Consider the following 14,739-nt stretch of genomic DNA (forward strand, 5'->3'; position numbering starts at 1 on the left):
CTGCCGGCTCTGACTCATCCGTCGCTGCCGGGGGAGCGGAGCGGAGCGGGGCGGGGAGCCTCCGGAGCGGCCGCGGTCTGCCTCGGGCTGCCAAGGCGGCTGCGAGCTGCCCCCTCCCAGGGGCCGGGCCGGGCGCTGGGGCTGGCGGCCCCCGGCAGCGGGGCCGCCGGCGCCCTCCGCCCCCAGCCGCGGGCAGCGGCGCTGGGGCTCCGAGCCCGCCGGCCCGGGCAGCGGCTGCGGCAGCCTTGCAACTGCCCTTTAAAAGAGGGAGGAGGGGAAAAAAAGAGGAAAAAAAGAAAGATGAAGACGCCTGAATGTCTGCTGCCAAAAGTACAGAGCACATTTCGGTTGCGGCGGCTCTGCTAAACTTGATCAAGGGGTATTTCAAGCGACAGCGAGCTGCCGGGCTTACATTTGCTGCGGTGGGAACAAGTTGCAGGATGAAATCCAGGGATTAAAGGACCTATTCTCCACTTCGTTGTTTGCAGGGGAATCTACTGAAATGACTTTGAGGATCTTAAAGCTGGAACTATGTGGAGGGAGAATGCAGTAAGTATTTCTCTTTCTGGCTAGGACTAATTTGCTCTTGGGAGTTGGGAATGGGCTCTGAGCTGCTGAATGACACGCGTGTAAATGTTGCAGTCTCTCCCTATTAAATTCTTGGGTCTCAGCTTCTAGTCAGCATTCGTGAACCGTTAAGAAACGCTGGTTTTCCTTGCCGAACATACTATCAACCTAAATTTAAATGTGGTTCCTTTAAGAGATATCTTTAAAATATACATATTTGCTGGGAAAAATGAAAAATCAAAGCACTCTTAGCTTTTCAGGGAGTGTTTTGCTAGTGTGTGTCTCCCTGGGTTTTTTATGATAAACTCATACTGAATCTGTTCTGTTACAAGATCAAAAAAAGCTTTATCTCATACTGATTTAGCTGTTTTCTAGATTATGCTTGTTTTGAACTGTCAAGAAAACTCCTGCCCTTGATCATGTGAATTAGTTTGCTCCGAGCTATTCATTCCAGGTTGGATGTCTCTTCCCCTTAGAGCCCAAACCCGTACGTTTCTGTTGGAAGCAGGCAAACAGCAGTGTGAGCGCAGTATTTCCCTGACCGGGATAGGATGGGGGCAGATCTCCAGGAAGGCTGGCTTCTCAGTCACTTCTGTTAGAAAAGAGCTTAAAATTATTTTTTGATACCTCCCCCGCTAACTTTGAGTCTAGTCACTTTATTTTGTTTCACGCGCCACATGAGACTGGATTTTTGTTGCTTCCCCGTTAAATCCTCGACCTGGCTAACGGCTTCTCCCCGTCTCCCCTTGTGCAGACCCCCTCCGCCCGTCTCGCCGTGCCTGTAGCCGCGCTCCCGGGACGCCATGGGGCTCGCAGCCCGCGGCGCGCATCACGCGTGTGGCGAGCGGCGCGGAGGCCGCCCCTGAGCCCGGGCACCGAGGGGCGCGACATGCCCGAGGCCGCGGCATGCCCGGCACCAGCAGCAGCAGCACCGGCCCCGGCACCAGCAGCAGCAGCACCGGCCGCGGCCCCGGCAGCCGCCGCGGCCCCGGCAGCCGCCGCTCCGTCTCCTGAGGCGCTGGGTACGTGCGGGGGCGCGGCCGCCAGGGGGCGCCGTCGCGCCGCGGCCGCCGAGCCGCGCGGGCTCCCCGGCGCGGTGCACTTTGTTAGAGAAATAAAACTGTTCCAAATGCGGGGAAAGGGGTGGTTGGTCCCCCCTCCACCTTTTTTCTTTCTTCCCCCCCCCCCCCCTTCTAGGGTCTAGAGGAAGCTGAAGCAGCTTCATGTCTGCGGGGATTTAGGTTTATCTATTTATACCACTTGCTTTGCTACCTTGGCTGCTGCAGGAGCGAGGATCTGGCACGCAGTGCAGTGACTTAGGAAGCACAGTGCAATTGATTTGCAATTAGATGGTCTCTTAAGTGCTCATCTCCTTGTCTGCTCTGAAAGGAGGTGATGATACTGCAAGCGCTTGTCTTGGTGTGTGTTTCAGCAGCAGATGAGTTACTGATGGAGATGTGCTTGGCAGGATCAGAGGGGAGATCTGAAAAATGCCACCCCTGATTGGACAGCCTTGCTAGTGTTTTCTGCAAGATGCTTCGGAACAAGGTTGGCTTATGTGGCATAGGGACTCCCTTCTTGCAGCTAGCAGAGAGCCGTTTATGGGGGTGGAAATCCTCCGGGGCACAGAAGCCGAGGGAGATCTTGCAGAGTCAGACCTGCTCTCCCCCTTCTCCCTCCTCCAGATAGTTCAGATCACTTCTTCCATGGCTCATCTGTCTCCCCGTCCTACTCTCTCTATATTCAGCCCCCTACAGAGATTCAGTGAAGACATGAAGTAAACCAGTAAACCAGTGCAGTGATGCTCATTTATGGAACACCCTCCCCTTCAACACCAGTGACAACTTTGAGTCTGAGATCAGCACTTCTGAGATGCTCAAGTGAATGCCATGTAAGAGAAGGGAGAAGAATTAAGATAGAATATTGTGCTTCTGAACCTGTTCCAGAAATGCAGTAGATTCTGCACAAGCAGCAGCTCTCTAGGAGAGATCTTCAGAATTAAAACAGCATGTTTCTGGGATGCTGTGAGATGTATGGAATATGCGGACTGGGGTTTCCAGCGGACCTCTGGCTCACTTCTGTCGTTTTAAGGGAAAGCACGTCTTCCTGTTAGTCTAAATTTTGAATAGCTGTTCAAGACAAAGGAATCCAGATTTGTGTGTTACCTTTTTTAGGAGGACAAGGTTAAGGAGAAGGATGCCTTTTTTTAATAGTTTCAGTCATTTTAATTTTGTTAGCCATCCAAGAAGCATTTTAATGGGTTTTTCCTCTGAACTTGTGCTACATTTTTTGCCTTGCTTGTGGGAGACCAGTTATAATATTATCTGTCATTATTGGCAAGGCAACTTTTTGAGGGGAGGTAAGAGGCTTAGATTGAAACTAAGGTGAAGAAGGCATTGTGAGAAGCTGCTAAAGTCTGCATTGTATCCAGATGCTTTGTGTTTAAAACTTAATTGGGAATACATTTTTTTCCTCTCCTTTTTTTTTTTTTTTTTCCCCTCTCTCATGCAATGTGATCGCTTTTACAGGGTTCAAAGCTGGCAAAGATGAGGAAAATTGGCTGTGCTCTCCTCGTACTGCAAGCTCTTCTGGCACCTTTGGATCTTGTTCATGGAGCAGAGAAAAGTTATCCCATCCTTAACATTGCAGTGATTCTGGGAAGGACCAAGTATATCACAGAGAGAGATATCAGAGCTCTCTGGACCAGGGAAATGTCAGCAGACCTGACTGTTGATGTCAATGTAGTGACCCTTCTGGTGAACCAGACTGACCCTAAAAGCATCATAACACATGTTTGTGACTTGATGTCAGGCACCAAGATCCATGGAGTGGTTTTTGGAGATGATACTGATCAGGAGGCAGTAGCTCAGATTTTGGATTTTATTTCATCTCAGACTTTTATTCCAATTCTTGGAATTCACGGCGGGGCTTCCATGATAATGGCAGATAAGGTAGGAAAACTTATTCAGAGCTTTTGCTAGTCTAATGTACATCACTCTGTTAATGTCTATAGTGAATAATCACTGCATGCAGTTCAGAAAAAGCTGTCTCTAATGGTCCCCTTTGTACTTTGAAAAAGGAGGAAAATATATGGAGCAGTGTCCTCCTTGGCTACTCATCAAATATTCTGAAATGCTTTGGGGTACATGTCTGAAACTCGGCTTTCTTCCACTGTAAAACTGATCCTAAAGAAATTTTACTCTCCACCAAACTGAATGCTGGTTAGCTTAGAAATCTTGTTAGCAAATATGACATAGCTTTAAAAACAACCACAAAAAAATCAATAAAATGATTATATGGGGAAGAGATAAAATTATAAACAAATACTCTTCTGCAGTGCTCATAAGAGATAATAAGTACCTGAACATATTTGAGAACCATAGTAGTAATAAGACATTCATGTTACACTGGTGGTTTTATGATCCATTGTAGTCCGTAAATGAAGTAGTCTTGCAAACATGAACCACCCCTTATATTCTCAGTATTCATTAAGTTAGAGTTTCACTAACTGGATACTTTTAACTTCATACTATACCTCATGAAAAAATCTACAGTGTGGTTGCTGAACTCTGGAGATAATGACAAATTTGTTTTGTTGGAAAACACTTCTTTATATAAATCTGTTGAAAGGCTGTGGAATGACAGACACAGGTGACTCATCTATCCAGCTCATCTTCCTTAACACTATAACAATTCTTTTAATTCTCTACTGTCACTGCGCGTCTGCTTCGTGAAGTGATCAGTGCTCTGGTTCTGGAAACGGCAGGTGCTTAGCACCTTGCAGGACTGAGCACTGTGGCAGGGGCTGCTGCGTGGCCCCAGGGTCTGCGAGGAGCCCCAGCAGAGCCTGAGGAGCGCTGGCTGCTGACCCAGGGGTGACATGTGGGAAGCTGTTTGTTGGCTTTCCAGCACACCATGTTTCACGATGTTAACCATAACTCATTTCTTGATACTTGTACCTTTTAGGGTTTCTTATTCATTACAGGTGGCTTTTGAATAAGATTTGAAGAGTTCTCTGAATCCATCTGAAAAAGTAGTCCAGATACATTGTTTGCTAAGTTGAGGGAAAAGGCTGCAGGAGAGTTGCAATGATTAGTTACAGTGGAGAATCAATGTTGCACTTTCAAAACTTTTTTCTCTTTATTAACTGGGCTTAAAGTGATCCTCTCTCTTAATATTTTGAACAACCTACCTTTAAACTTATGTCATACAGAGGTCAAAGTAATAAGTGCTGAATTATTGAGGAGAGTCTATTACAGTAGCCTTGATATGTTGATTAATACTGAGAGATCATTACAGTCAGTGCTGCTAACTTAAATGTGAATGCAGTGACCAAGTTACAGCAACAGTTAATTCATATGCTTTTAAATTACTGTACAGATATACCTTTTTAAAGTTCTGTTGTATGTATATTTAGGCATTTTATTTAATACCTAATTTACTTAACATTCTCTGCTGGTATAAAAACATTTGAAACTGAAGATCCTGGCTACTGTGATTGACGGAACATGGGGAAAAATCCTTACAGATTTGACTTCGTGCTCAGTAGCTAATGCAGGATGTTACTGATGCAGGTCTGTTTTACACTTACGCAGGGGCCTCCAGAAAGTGAAATAGGTTGTATTTTTCCTGTCTCAATATGTTAATAATATTTCTATTATACATTAATATTGTCATTATTATACCACTACCTTTGCTTTTAAGGGTTATTGCAGTTTGCTAATAAAATGTTTTCTTGCTGAAACTTGACTTCTAAGATTTCTCTTGGGAAATCAAAATTGATCTGTTGTGTGTTCAGACAATCTAACGGAGCTGTCTCCAGTAACTTGAATTGGCTAAAGGAAGTGTTTGTTCATGTAACTAATATTGCCTTAATTTTTAACTTGGATTTTGTGATGAGCAGTGTGTTTTGCAACTGGATTTGGAACATAATAGCAATGAGGCTTACATCTCTCAATTAACTCTTCATTTGGGAATGAATCCCTGGTAGCTGAAGGTAAAACTTAGTGTTGTCATAAAGGTAGAAGATATGAAATCTGAGGGAGAAGACTAGGACTGCAAATGTAAAAATCTATCTCCCAAGTCAGTGTTGGGATTTCAGTTGAAACATGGATACTTGCTAAATTATAAAGTTGATCAGTGTTTAGAGTCTGCTCTTCTGTCTCATACACTGAAATCCCTGGCTGTGCTTGAAAAATGCTTGATCTCACTGCTGCTTGTGGATATAGCTGAAGCTAGTTTAATCCCCACCTCTGGCTTTCTAACAAGGCCATTTCCTTTATGTCCTCATTGTGTGGCTTTAATAGATGTTTTCCTCCTGTGTGGAGTTATGCTGGTACTGTTATATATGAGTTTTACTTCAAAATATGTGCATATATGTAGGTAGTACCTGCATGTTTGTGGTTTGCCAAGCACTGTGGATGCAAAGGCAACACAACTCTATGCCAGGCAGTCATTATATCATGTTTCTTAACTGTCCTAAATGTGAACCTCACTGGAGATACAGGAGTGAGAATCATCATCTATAATGTTCTATACTTCTGAAGACTTCACAGGAGTGACCCTAAGGAAGTAAGCTTGCCATTTTCTATATTGTTAACAAAATACTGCATCAATGTGAACATCATATGAAGATCCATCTCTTTAATAAATAAAAAAAGTTCTTCTAGGTTCCTAAATATGATGTATACACACATTCAAAGGGTGCAATGGTTATTGCAAGGCACAGTACTTTGAAAGTGCTTAGTCCCCATACAAACATCTGTTCTGAGCACTGTGGATATGCACGGTGCACAGTTTCGAACGCCTCCGCTCTTGTGCACTTGGCTAGTACTCTGCCTCAGTTTGGTAGAAGTTTGGCTGCAAGGAGATATGTTGCTTGATACAGAGCATGAAAATCATGACAGGCATGTGAAGGCAACAAAACTGATGCCACTTCTGAACCTATCTGACCTGTCTGCCTAACAGCCGCTGTCAGGACCCTACCAATAAACCAATGTGACACTTCCAGGATGTATGGGATCTACCTGACACCAACTGTGCTGTTGACATACCCTCTGGACAGTGCCTCCTGCTCTGCCTTCCACTAATTTTATGACCTGCCGTTGTCAGGAGCTCTTCAGCTCTTCAGGAGCTGCTTCTTCTGTCAGTGGACTGCTCCTTGGCTTTGGTCCTCACTTCTCATGGACTCAAAACATGCTCAGGTGCGGGACAGTCTGTTGGAACAAGGTTGTGTCCAGGGTGTCTGTGCCAACTTGCTGTGCATGAGCAGTGCTTTGGAAGATGTCGAAAAGAGACTGGCTGTTCGCTCATTTTGTGTCTTGAAATTCTAGAGATCTCAATCCAAAAACACTGCTTAGGAACTTTCTTGACTTGAGCATTTGATTTTAAACCTAGTTACATTTATTTTGCCCCATGCAATCGTTATAATGGTAGTACTTAGGATACCTTTCTAAAATAGAACATCATAGTTAGTTCATGAAAGGCTGTATGAATTAGTTCCCGTCACAAGTCGGGGGGGGTGGGGGGGACTCCTATATAGCGTAAGCACATTTGGGAATATTTAGCTTCTTTGAACCATACTGCTTTTACCTGTTGCAAAATTGAGTCTTTCTTAGTTTCTCATTAGCAATCTTCCTGAAAGACACAAAAACTTGAAGAAGCATCTTAGTATAATAGAAGTACTGACAGTCATAATGCATAGCTAAATAGCATTAAAGGTGGGGGTAGTTTTCCAGTAGGGCTCAAAGTGATGCTTCTGGAAACATTCAGCAAAACAGATCTTTGCTTTTCCCAAAAATAAGTATTATGTACGGTTAAATTATCGCTATCAAGTATATTCTTTCTGCTAACAGGTTTTTATTCACAATAACGATTTTTTTTAAAGTCTAGTATGAAATCCATTTTATAACTACCACCAACTTCAGATTTCCCTTTTAATCTCCCCCCTTTCCCTCAATAGTAAACAGAGAATCACAGAAGAGTTTAGGTTGGAAGGGATCTCTGGAGGTTATCTAATCTAACCCTGGCTCACAGAGGAGTTGACTTAAGTTGAATTAGACTGTTTGGGGCTGGTCCAGGCAGGGTTTGAGTATCTGCACCGGCTGGATTCCCTGGCTTGCCTGGGGAGTCTGTTCTGGTGCTTAACCCCTCTCGCTGTGGGGAAAGGTGTTCTTATATGTCGTTTGAATTTCCCTCTGTGCTGTGACCTCTGTCTCTTGTCCTTTCGCTGTGAATCCCTGAGAAGGGTCTGACTGTCTCTTGTATAACCATAGGCTGCACACCTGGGCTCGCTTAAGTTTGGCAGCCTCTTGTACTGGGGAACGCAAACCGGACACAGTACTCCAAATGTGGCCCCACGAGTACCAAAGAGAGGGGAATAAGCACTTGCCTTGACCAGCTGGCAGGGCTCTTGCTTATGCAGCCCAGTATATGGTTGGACTCTACCACCGGAAGGGTGCACTGCTCACTCATGTTCAGCTTGTCCTCCAGGCCCCCCTGTCCAATAATACTGCAGGGATGTTTATTAAAACACCTAATGGTGAATAAGTAGCGAGTGAAATTCTTATACTTTTTAGAATCTTTTTTGTATGTGGATATTTTTCAGGTATTTCACTGAAATACATTCAGATATTTGCATTACCTGTCATTTTCATCTCATGAGAGATTTATCTAGGATTGCTTTATTTTTCCTTGTTCCTGAGATACAAAAATCATACAGCGCTGGTATGCCCAGCCTTGTAAATGCGAGTAGTTCACATCCTGACTCCTGACTGAGAATTTACGTTCCCTTATTAGTGTATAAGTTTGTGCTCTGCTCTGAAGGTTCTTCTACATACATGTCTTGCAACTTTTTTGCAATGTGTCTTCATATTGCCATATCCACATCAAAGCAATATTAAAAAAAAAATTCAAAAGCTGCCACACTACTTTGTTTACATGCTTAAGCATGTTTCAGTTCTTATGCTGTAAAAAATTTTGTGGTGAATGGGGGGGGGGGGGAAGTTGAGTTTCTTTTTTATTGCAGAATCTCTGCTGGAGATCATAGCTTAGTGAATGTGCTTGTCTGTTTGTATATCTTCATTGTGAGTTGCAAAGTGTGCTTATGGAAACTTTGTCCAGCTAATTTGGTTGGTTCAGAAAAGATGTCTTGTATTTTTACAGAAAACCTTAAATTTAAATTTTATAGCTTACCCTTACTGATAACTGCCATTAACATGAATATGGTACTACACTCCTGAGCATTATATTAACTTTGGTTTTGGTTGATTCTATAAAAGATTAAAAGATTAAGGTATAGATTAAAAATAGCTATATTCATAATAGCTATGTATTTAATTCATTATTCATGTTTTATTTACATCTAGAAATAATGTCTTGTACTTTCCCCAGCTTGGTTTCATTGTATGTAAGTAATATTTCCAGCTTCTGTCTCTTGTAAAAGGAGCAGCTAAACATGATCTGCTTCCTCTCCTACCTCTCCTATTCTGAGTTTTATTTTGAACTGCGACAGAAATGTTGCATAGACCTCTTCTTGCAAATCTGTATTCACTTGACCATGTCCATAAAAATAGATAGGACTATCCGTATGTATTTTTAAAAAGTTGTCTTGCACATCAGTGAAGATTTTCGTTATCTGCAGTACTATCTTCTGTGGCCATGTACCATAACCATTGTTGTCATTAAATGGTTACAATTATGCTCGAAATCTATGGCTTACTAAGGTGAATGAAGTGTGTTTATGCAATTTCTTCTGCTGTTCTTTAACTGGAGCCAGAGTTCTGTGAGACTGAGCTGGTTATGGTGCAGCACACTGGTTTACATTACTATGCCTAGTTTCAGCACTATAAGAAAGTGAGTTTGGCCAGTGGGAGCTGCAGTGTTTGCTGTAACAAAGCTATGTATTAGAGAACTTGAAGGAACATCATATTCATGGCATGAGCCAAGCTTTCCTGCCTCTTTCTGAAATAATGACGTTTTTCCTCATTCTTGTTGTCTTCACAAAAGTTTCCCTCTTTATTGGGCATGGGAGAACATGGAGGGTTTTCTGGGATGCTGTGAAAGTAGTCTTCAACTGTCACTCTCATGGAGTTGAAGGGAGGCATAATCAGTTTAATTTATCCAAGTGGAAGGAAGATAGTTTTGAAAAGCTTGGGAATTTCTGTAACTGATAAGTAGGGGAAACGGAAATCTTCTGCATGTTTAATTTAGATGTAATGCCATATTCTAGAGTTTACTTAGTTTTTGAAGGAGCTCAGATAGGGGTAAGCTCACAGTTCCTTTTTTTAGCTTGCGCGAGTTGACGCAGTTGCAGCTGAGCCTAGGGTGCAGGAGGTGATCCTATAAACCACGCTTATTTAGGACAGTGGAGCACTTGGCTTCATTAGGATCCCAATCACTTGCAAGAAGACCAGCATATTTTCATCTCAAAGATACCATTTTCTTTCTCTTCAAACTGTTTGTCCTTACAGTTCTTGAAAATAGAAATCCATAAGTGCCTCTGTTTTGAGCAGTAACACATCTGAACCACTAGTAAGTCACTGCTGTGGACCATCCATGCATTCTATCCAGTTATTGCCTGCCTGTAGGTAAGCATAACGCAGCAGACTCCTGAGCTGTAAAAGTAGGACATCAGAAGTTCAGCGTAACTTTCTGCTTGCAAACCTTCTTTGGAAGGTTTTTTTATCTTTTTTTTTTTTTTTTTTCTTTCTTCCCAAGGATATTCTCAGGTATAAAATTCAAGATGATTTCCTTTAAGCTACAAAATAATAATAGGACTAGCATAAAGCAAAGAAGACGTTTCTGACAATCAGAATATATCTAGAGAACATCATACCTGAAAATATTCTTTCTAATAAAAGTATGCAGTGCACAGAACAGAAGGGCATTGATATTATATGTCAAACACATTTTCATTTTACAGTGTCTCATCAATTAATTATTTTTGAGAGTGTGCTTGGATTATTTGAACGGAAAATTTAATAGTGCATTTTCTATTTGCCACCTCTCTGAACTAACAGTTTAATTTTTAAAAATTCTTTTGGATTTATTTCTTTCATTATACAATTTTGGCTTGCTTGGAATATGTCCTAGATAGATCTGACTACATCGATGAGGTACAAAGAGCTTTGTGTAGGTGAAAAGAATATCCTTGTAGTCCCCAACTGTTTTCTTTCTGTTAAAAATTTGTGATCATCTGGGCCAGCTTTGTGTGCATCTTTTTTTCTTTTCTTTCTTTTTTCCCTCCTCCTTCTCTGCCTCCCCTCTTTCTTGGAGCTATGAAGTTGTGCGGATTTTATTGAGGGAGCCCAGCCTGGATTGTCTCCAAACCATCTGTCACATATTGTTTGTTTAAATATTTGGGATATTTTCTTCAGTACTTCACTGAAATAAATAAATAAATAAAAATGGAGTAGCATCATTGGCCATTCATATTAAACTTGGTCTTAATGTCCTTAGGAGAATAACCCTGTGCTCGCAGTGGAGGCGCACAAGCTAGATGCGCGGTTTGTAAAAATGGACGTGGTTTAATTCTCTCAGGCGAGAGTCCCTCTGCTTCTGCCAGCTGCAGATGTCATCATGGGGCTTATGGCCCGGAGAAGCAGTGGCTCTTGTGGACCGCGTCTGGGCCACCCCTTCGACTCCAGGAAAGGGCTTTGCTCGCTTGTGTCAACATACAGCGGCCAGCAAGCCTTTCTCTGAGTATTTGCACTCAAAGAAGCCCTGCTAGAAGGCTCATAGTGATATATTATCCACAGTCTTGAGACTTGATACGCTGGGTCAGAGAAAAGCCAAGACCCCCAGGCTGTGGACGAAAGCCAGGGCTGGAAATAAAATTGGGTAGATGGTGGGGAATATTTCAGAGAGAAATTAAATGAAGGTGTGCGGAAGAAATGTTATATAAAAGCTGAAGAACCACCAGGAAAACTAGCCTGATTCCTGACATGCAAGCGCAATATCCCAAGTTGCGAATGTCAAGTTCTTGGTGTTGAACAGCTGTGTGACTTGTGTGTGCAGTGCAGCTAGTGCCATACCTCTGTTTTCCTCTGTACTTTACATACATGTGAAACCTAAGTGGTCAAAAAAAACCTGAGTGTCCAGAGGGAGAAGGAGATCCCAGAGGTAAAAGTGATTTCTTATTCAGGGAGCTAAATTCCTCTGAAGAAAAGTCTGTAGCTCCTGTGACTCTGGTATCTGGGTCCATTGTTCCCTAGCGAGGTGGGTTGAGAAGCCTTTACGTGGGGTTACCTGACCAGCCTTTGTAACTTCTTGAAAACTTTTGAAAAAACAAGTTTATTTATCTTCTAAATTTGTGACTAACATTTTGTTTGAGTATTGACTATTTAAATGTCACACACAGATTAAATAAATCATTCATAAATGCATATGTCTAGACAACTTAGGCAATCAAAGCTGTTCCTCCTCCGCTAGTCTGCTTAGTAGCCACAGAGGCTGAACTAAAACTGACCTAGAAAACCCAGCAGCATACCTGAAGTCATAAACTTCTAGGACTTGGGCAACAGTGAAACACTGACATTTGATTATATGTTTACAAAACGGAGAACGTTTAGCAGGACTGAGCTATAGCAAAAGTACTGAGCTGCAGTTGTCCCTCTTAATTTTTTTTTTTCCTTCTCTGATTTCAGTCTCTGACTACAATGTGCTAACAAGCATTTTGGATGACTGTAGATGAGATTTGGTTAAAATATGGTAATATTCTGAAAATAACTCCATAATGACTTCTATGTCTTGTTAAAAGTCATTTTCTGTTTCATATTTAAGCACAGTCTGGTTTCAGAAAGCTAATTCTATGGGTGTTTTTTTTTTTTAATTTGAAGTATATATTTTAGTTCTCTTCTGTTCTTTCTTCCTGGTTCGATTCCCTTACCAAAGTCGGGGAGGGAGAATGTGAGAATAAAGTGCTTGCGTTCAGAGAAAAATTTTAAAAGCATGAGGAAGTAAGCTGATTTACTGAAATGTAGGGAACTCTATTTCCTTTTGAAAGCCACAGACGCTCTTTTGGGGGTCTGCTGTGAATGGAAATAATAAGTTCATCCATCACACCAAATTTCGGGGTTTGCTTCTGTTTTGAAGGACTCTGTTCATGCCTGCAATTGCTAACCTTTCTGCAGACTGGCCTGGCTCCTTCAGGGGCAGTATAGAGAAACAGTGGTTCAGCATGTTGCATGGCTGACAGTAGTTTCCCAGTAGGATCCTATATGCTCATCTTTGAGTAGCCCGATAAAGTAGACTTTTCAGATTGAAATTGAGAAGTGAAAGTTGGCTATGAGTGCATAGACTTTTCAACTTTAAAATTGTGTATGCTTTAATGTGGGATTTTAAGAGTAAGCTCCTATGTAGAGCTGTTTCTCTACAAGATGACTCTTGAAGTCAGTGTTTTAGGCTATCTCCATTGTAATTTCGGGGAAATAATTTTATTTTTTGGCTTTTAATGCAGATAGGCTGGGCTATTTCCTTGTCATCAACAGGTCACCCGCTGCGACGCGACTGAGAAGACTGCTGCTGGTCTTACGCCACGGCTGGTGCCCAGTGTGCATGGTTCCTTATAGCCTGCCCTTTGTGAGGCTCGCAGGGCAGGGTATTTCTATAAACATATCTCGTTCAAGGAATTGCTGGGTGGGAAGCTGCTTATCTTTTCATTTTGTTTCCTTTTCTCAACAGTATTTGTTTCTTTTAGCGTCCTAACTTTTGTTTCAGGATTCTCTGCCAGTAATTTTGTTGATGTAAAGTTTTGACCGTTTGTATTTACCAACTTCCCTTTCCATATGACTAAAATCAACAATACAAATGGTTTGTTTTCACAAAATTGATTTTGTGTCTAGTGGAAGTTCATTGCATATGTAAAACCACTATGAAAGAGGAAGGAGCAGGGATTTTATAACCATCTTCCAGCTCAACACAATTTACAATACAATTAGGAAGACAGTTATAATTGGATAAACAGAAAATAGAATTAAGGTAATCTGTTCTAAGCGCACAACATTCCTATAATGAGTTGCTTTTAGGAATTGCAGAAACATATAATTACCAAACAAATTACATGTTATTTTTTTGTATGTGAGGCTAATTAAGAGTTCTGGGTAAATTGTGTTGGCAGAAGCACCAGGGCTATGTGGAGTACCTAACTGGGAAGAGATAAGGCTTATGAATTCATCATAAGAAAATTGATGCGCAAAAAACTCAGGAACTGCCTGCATTCTAGTCGAGTATCATTTAGGATGGTCTGTTTTATTTTCGATAGTCACCATTATCTTTGTAGTAATTAAGCTAACAGTGTCTTTTTTGTTTTGTTTTGACCCATTTGCCATCTCCTTGTCTATCTGTGTGTTTTAACTATTTGTTATCTGCAAAATGGCTGAAATTTCCCATTGTGGAATCTGGTTAATAACAAAAGATGTTGTGGATGGCTGTAATGCTTAGCATGCAAAACACAAAGCTGTTACACTTAACTATATAACAGCAAATTGAATTGGTACAGAAGATGTAAAAAGAAACATTTGCTTAGTTTGCTTGCTCTTGAACTGTTTTTCTTATCCCGTCTGTTCTATATGCAAATCTCCTTCTACCAAACAGCTGCATCCAAACCACCTCCTCTTGTCTTCCTCTTTGTCCCATCTATTTGCTATTCCTACTTTATACTTGGCCTTAGCCTTTAGAGTTACTTCCCCCACTCCAAATATTTTGCGCTGGTGCACTTCTAGCAGAAGCCAGGTTGCCTGGGACAGAACATACCTCTCAGCTTCAACTTATGTATCCCTTAACGTAGGGGTACTGGGACTCTTTCAGAGAATGTTTAGAACAGAGATGATAGTTGTGCTAAAGTAAGACTAATTGGAGCAAATAAGACTTCTCTTGAATCACAAAGAGAAAGTAGGAACTGTTATGGCTTTAAGCCAGGACTATTTATAGTTAATAAGCAGAAAAATAGAGAAAGGTTGAGAAACGAAACCTGACGAGCTAGGGCAAACTTGGTGGAGAACTGAGGTGGTGGTAAAGTAGTAACAGAAATCGCACATCCGTAATGAAAGCGGTCTATTTGTAAAGAAAAAAGTATGAGAAAACTGTAAGGATACAAAAATCCAAACAAAGTTTCTATCTCAATATTTCCTCTGGATTCCTGGCCTTGGGATTCTAGGGAATGCTGTGCCTTTT

General features: G+C 41.8%; 1 protein-coding gene across 5 annotated transcripts in view; it reads left to right on the forward strand.

Moving 5' to 3' along the window:
- Positions 1 to 217: 217 nt before the first annotated feature.
- GRIN2A (glutamate ionotropic receptor NMDA type subunit 2A) overlaps positions 218 to 14,739 on the forward strand; it is a 199,706-nt gene continuing 185,184 nt past the window's right edge. For 3 of the 5 annotated variants that reach the window (XM_068908620.1, XM_068908623.1, XM_068908624.1), the window contains exons 1-4: positions 218 to 549; positions 1,322 to 1,589; positions 2,315 to 2,458; positions 3,096 to 3,518. In XM_068908620.1, the coding sequence (XP_068764721.1) occupies positions 2,369 to 2,458; positions 3,096 to 3,518 (513 nt within the window). In that variant the 5' untranslated portion in view covers positions 218 to 549; positions 1,322 to 1,589; positions 2,315 to 2,368. The remainder of the gene's footprint in view (positions 550 to 1,321; positions 1,590 to 2,314; positions 2,459 to 3,095; positions 3,519 to 14,739) is intronic. The other 2 variants (XM_068908622.1, XM_009683507.2) reach the window with 2 other exon arrangements.

This window comes from Struthio camelus, chromosome 15, assembly GCF_040807025.1.
Source record: "Struthio camelus isolate bStrCam1 chromosome 15, bStrCam1.hap1, whole genome shotgun sequence".
NCBI lineage: Eukaryota > Metazoa > Chordata > Aves > Struthioniformes > Struthionidae > Struthio > Struthio camelus.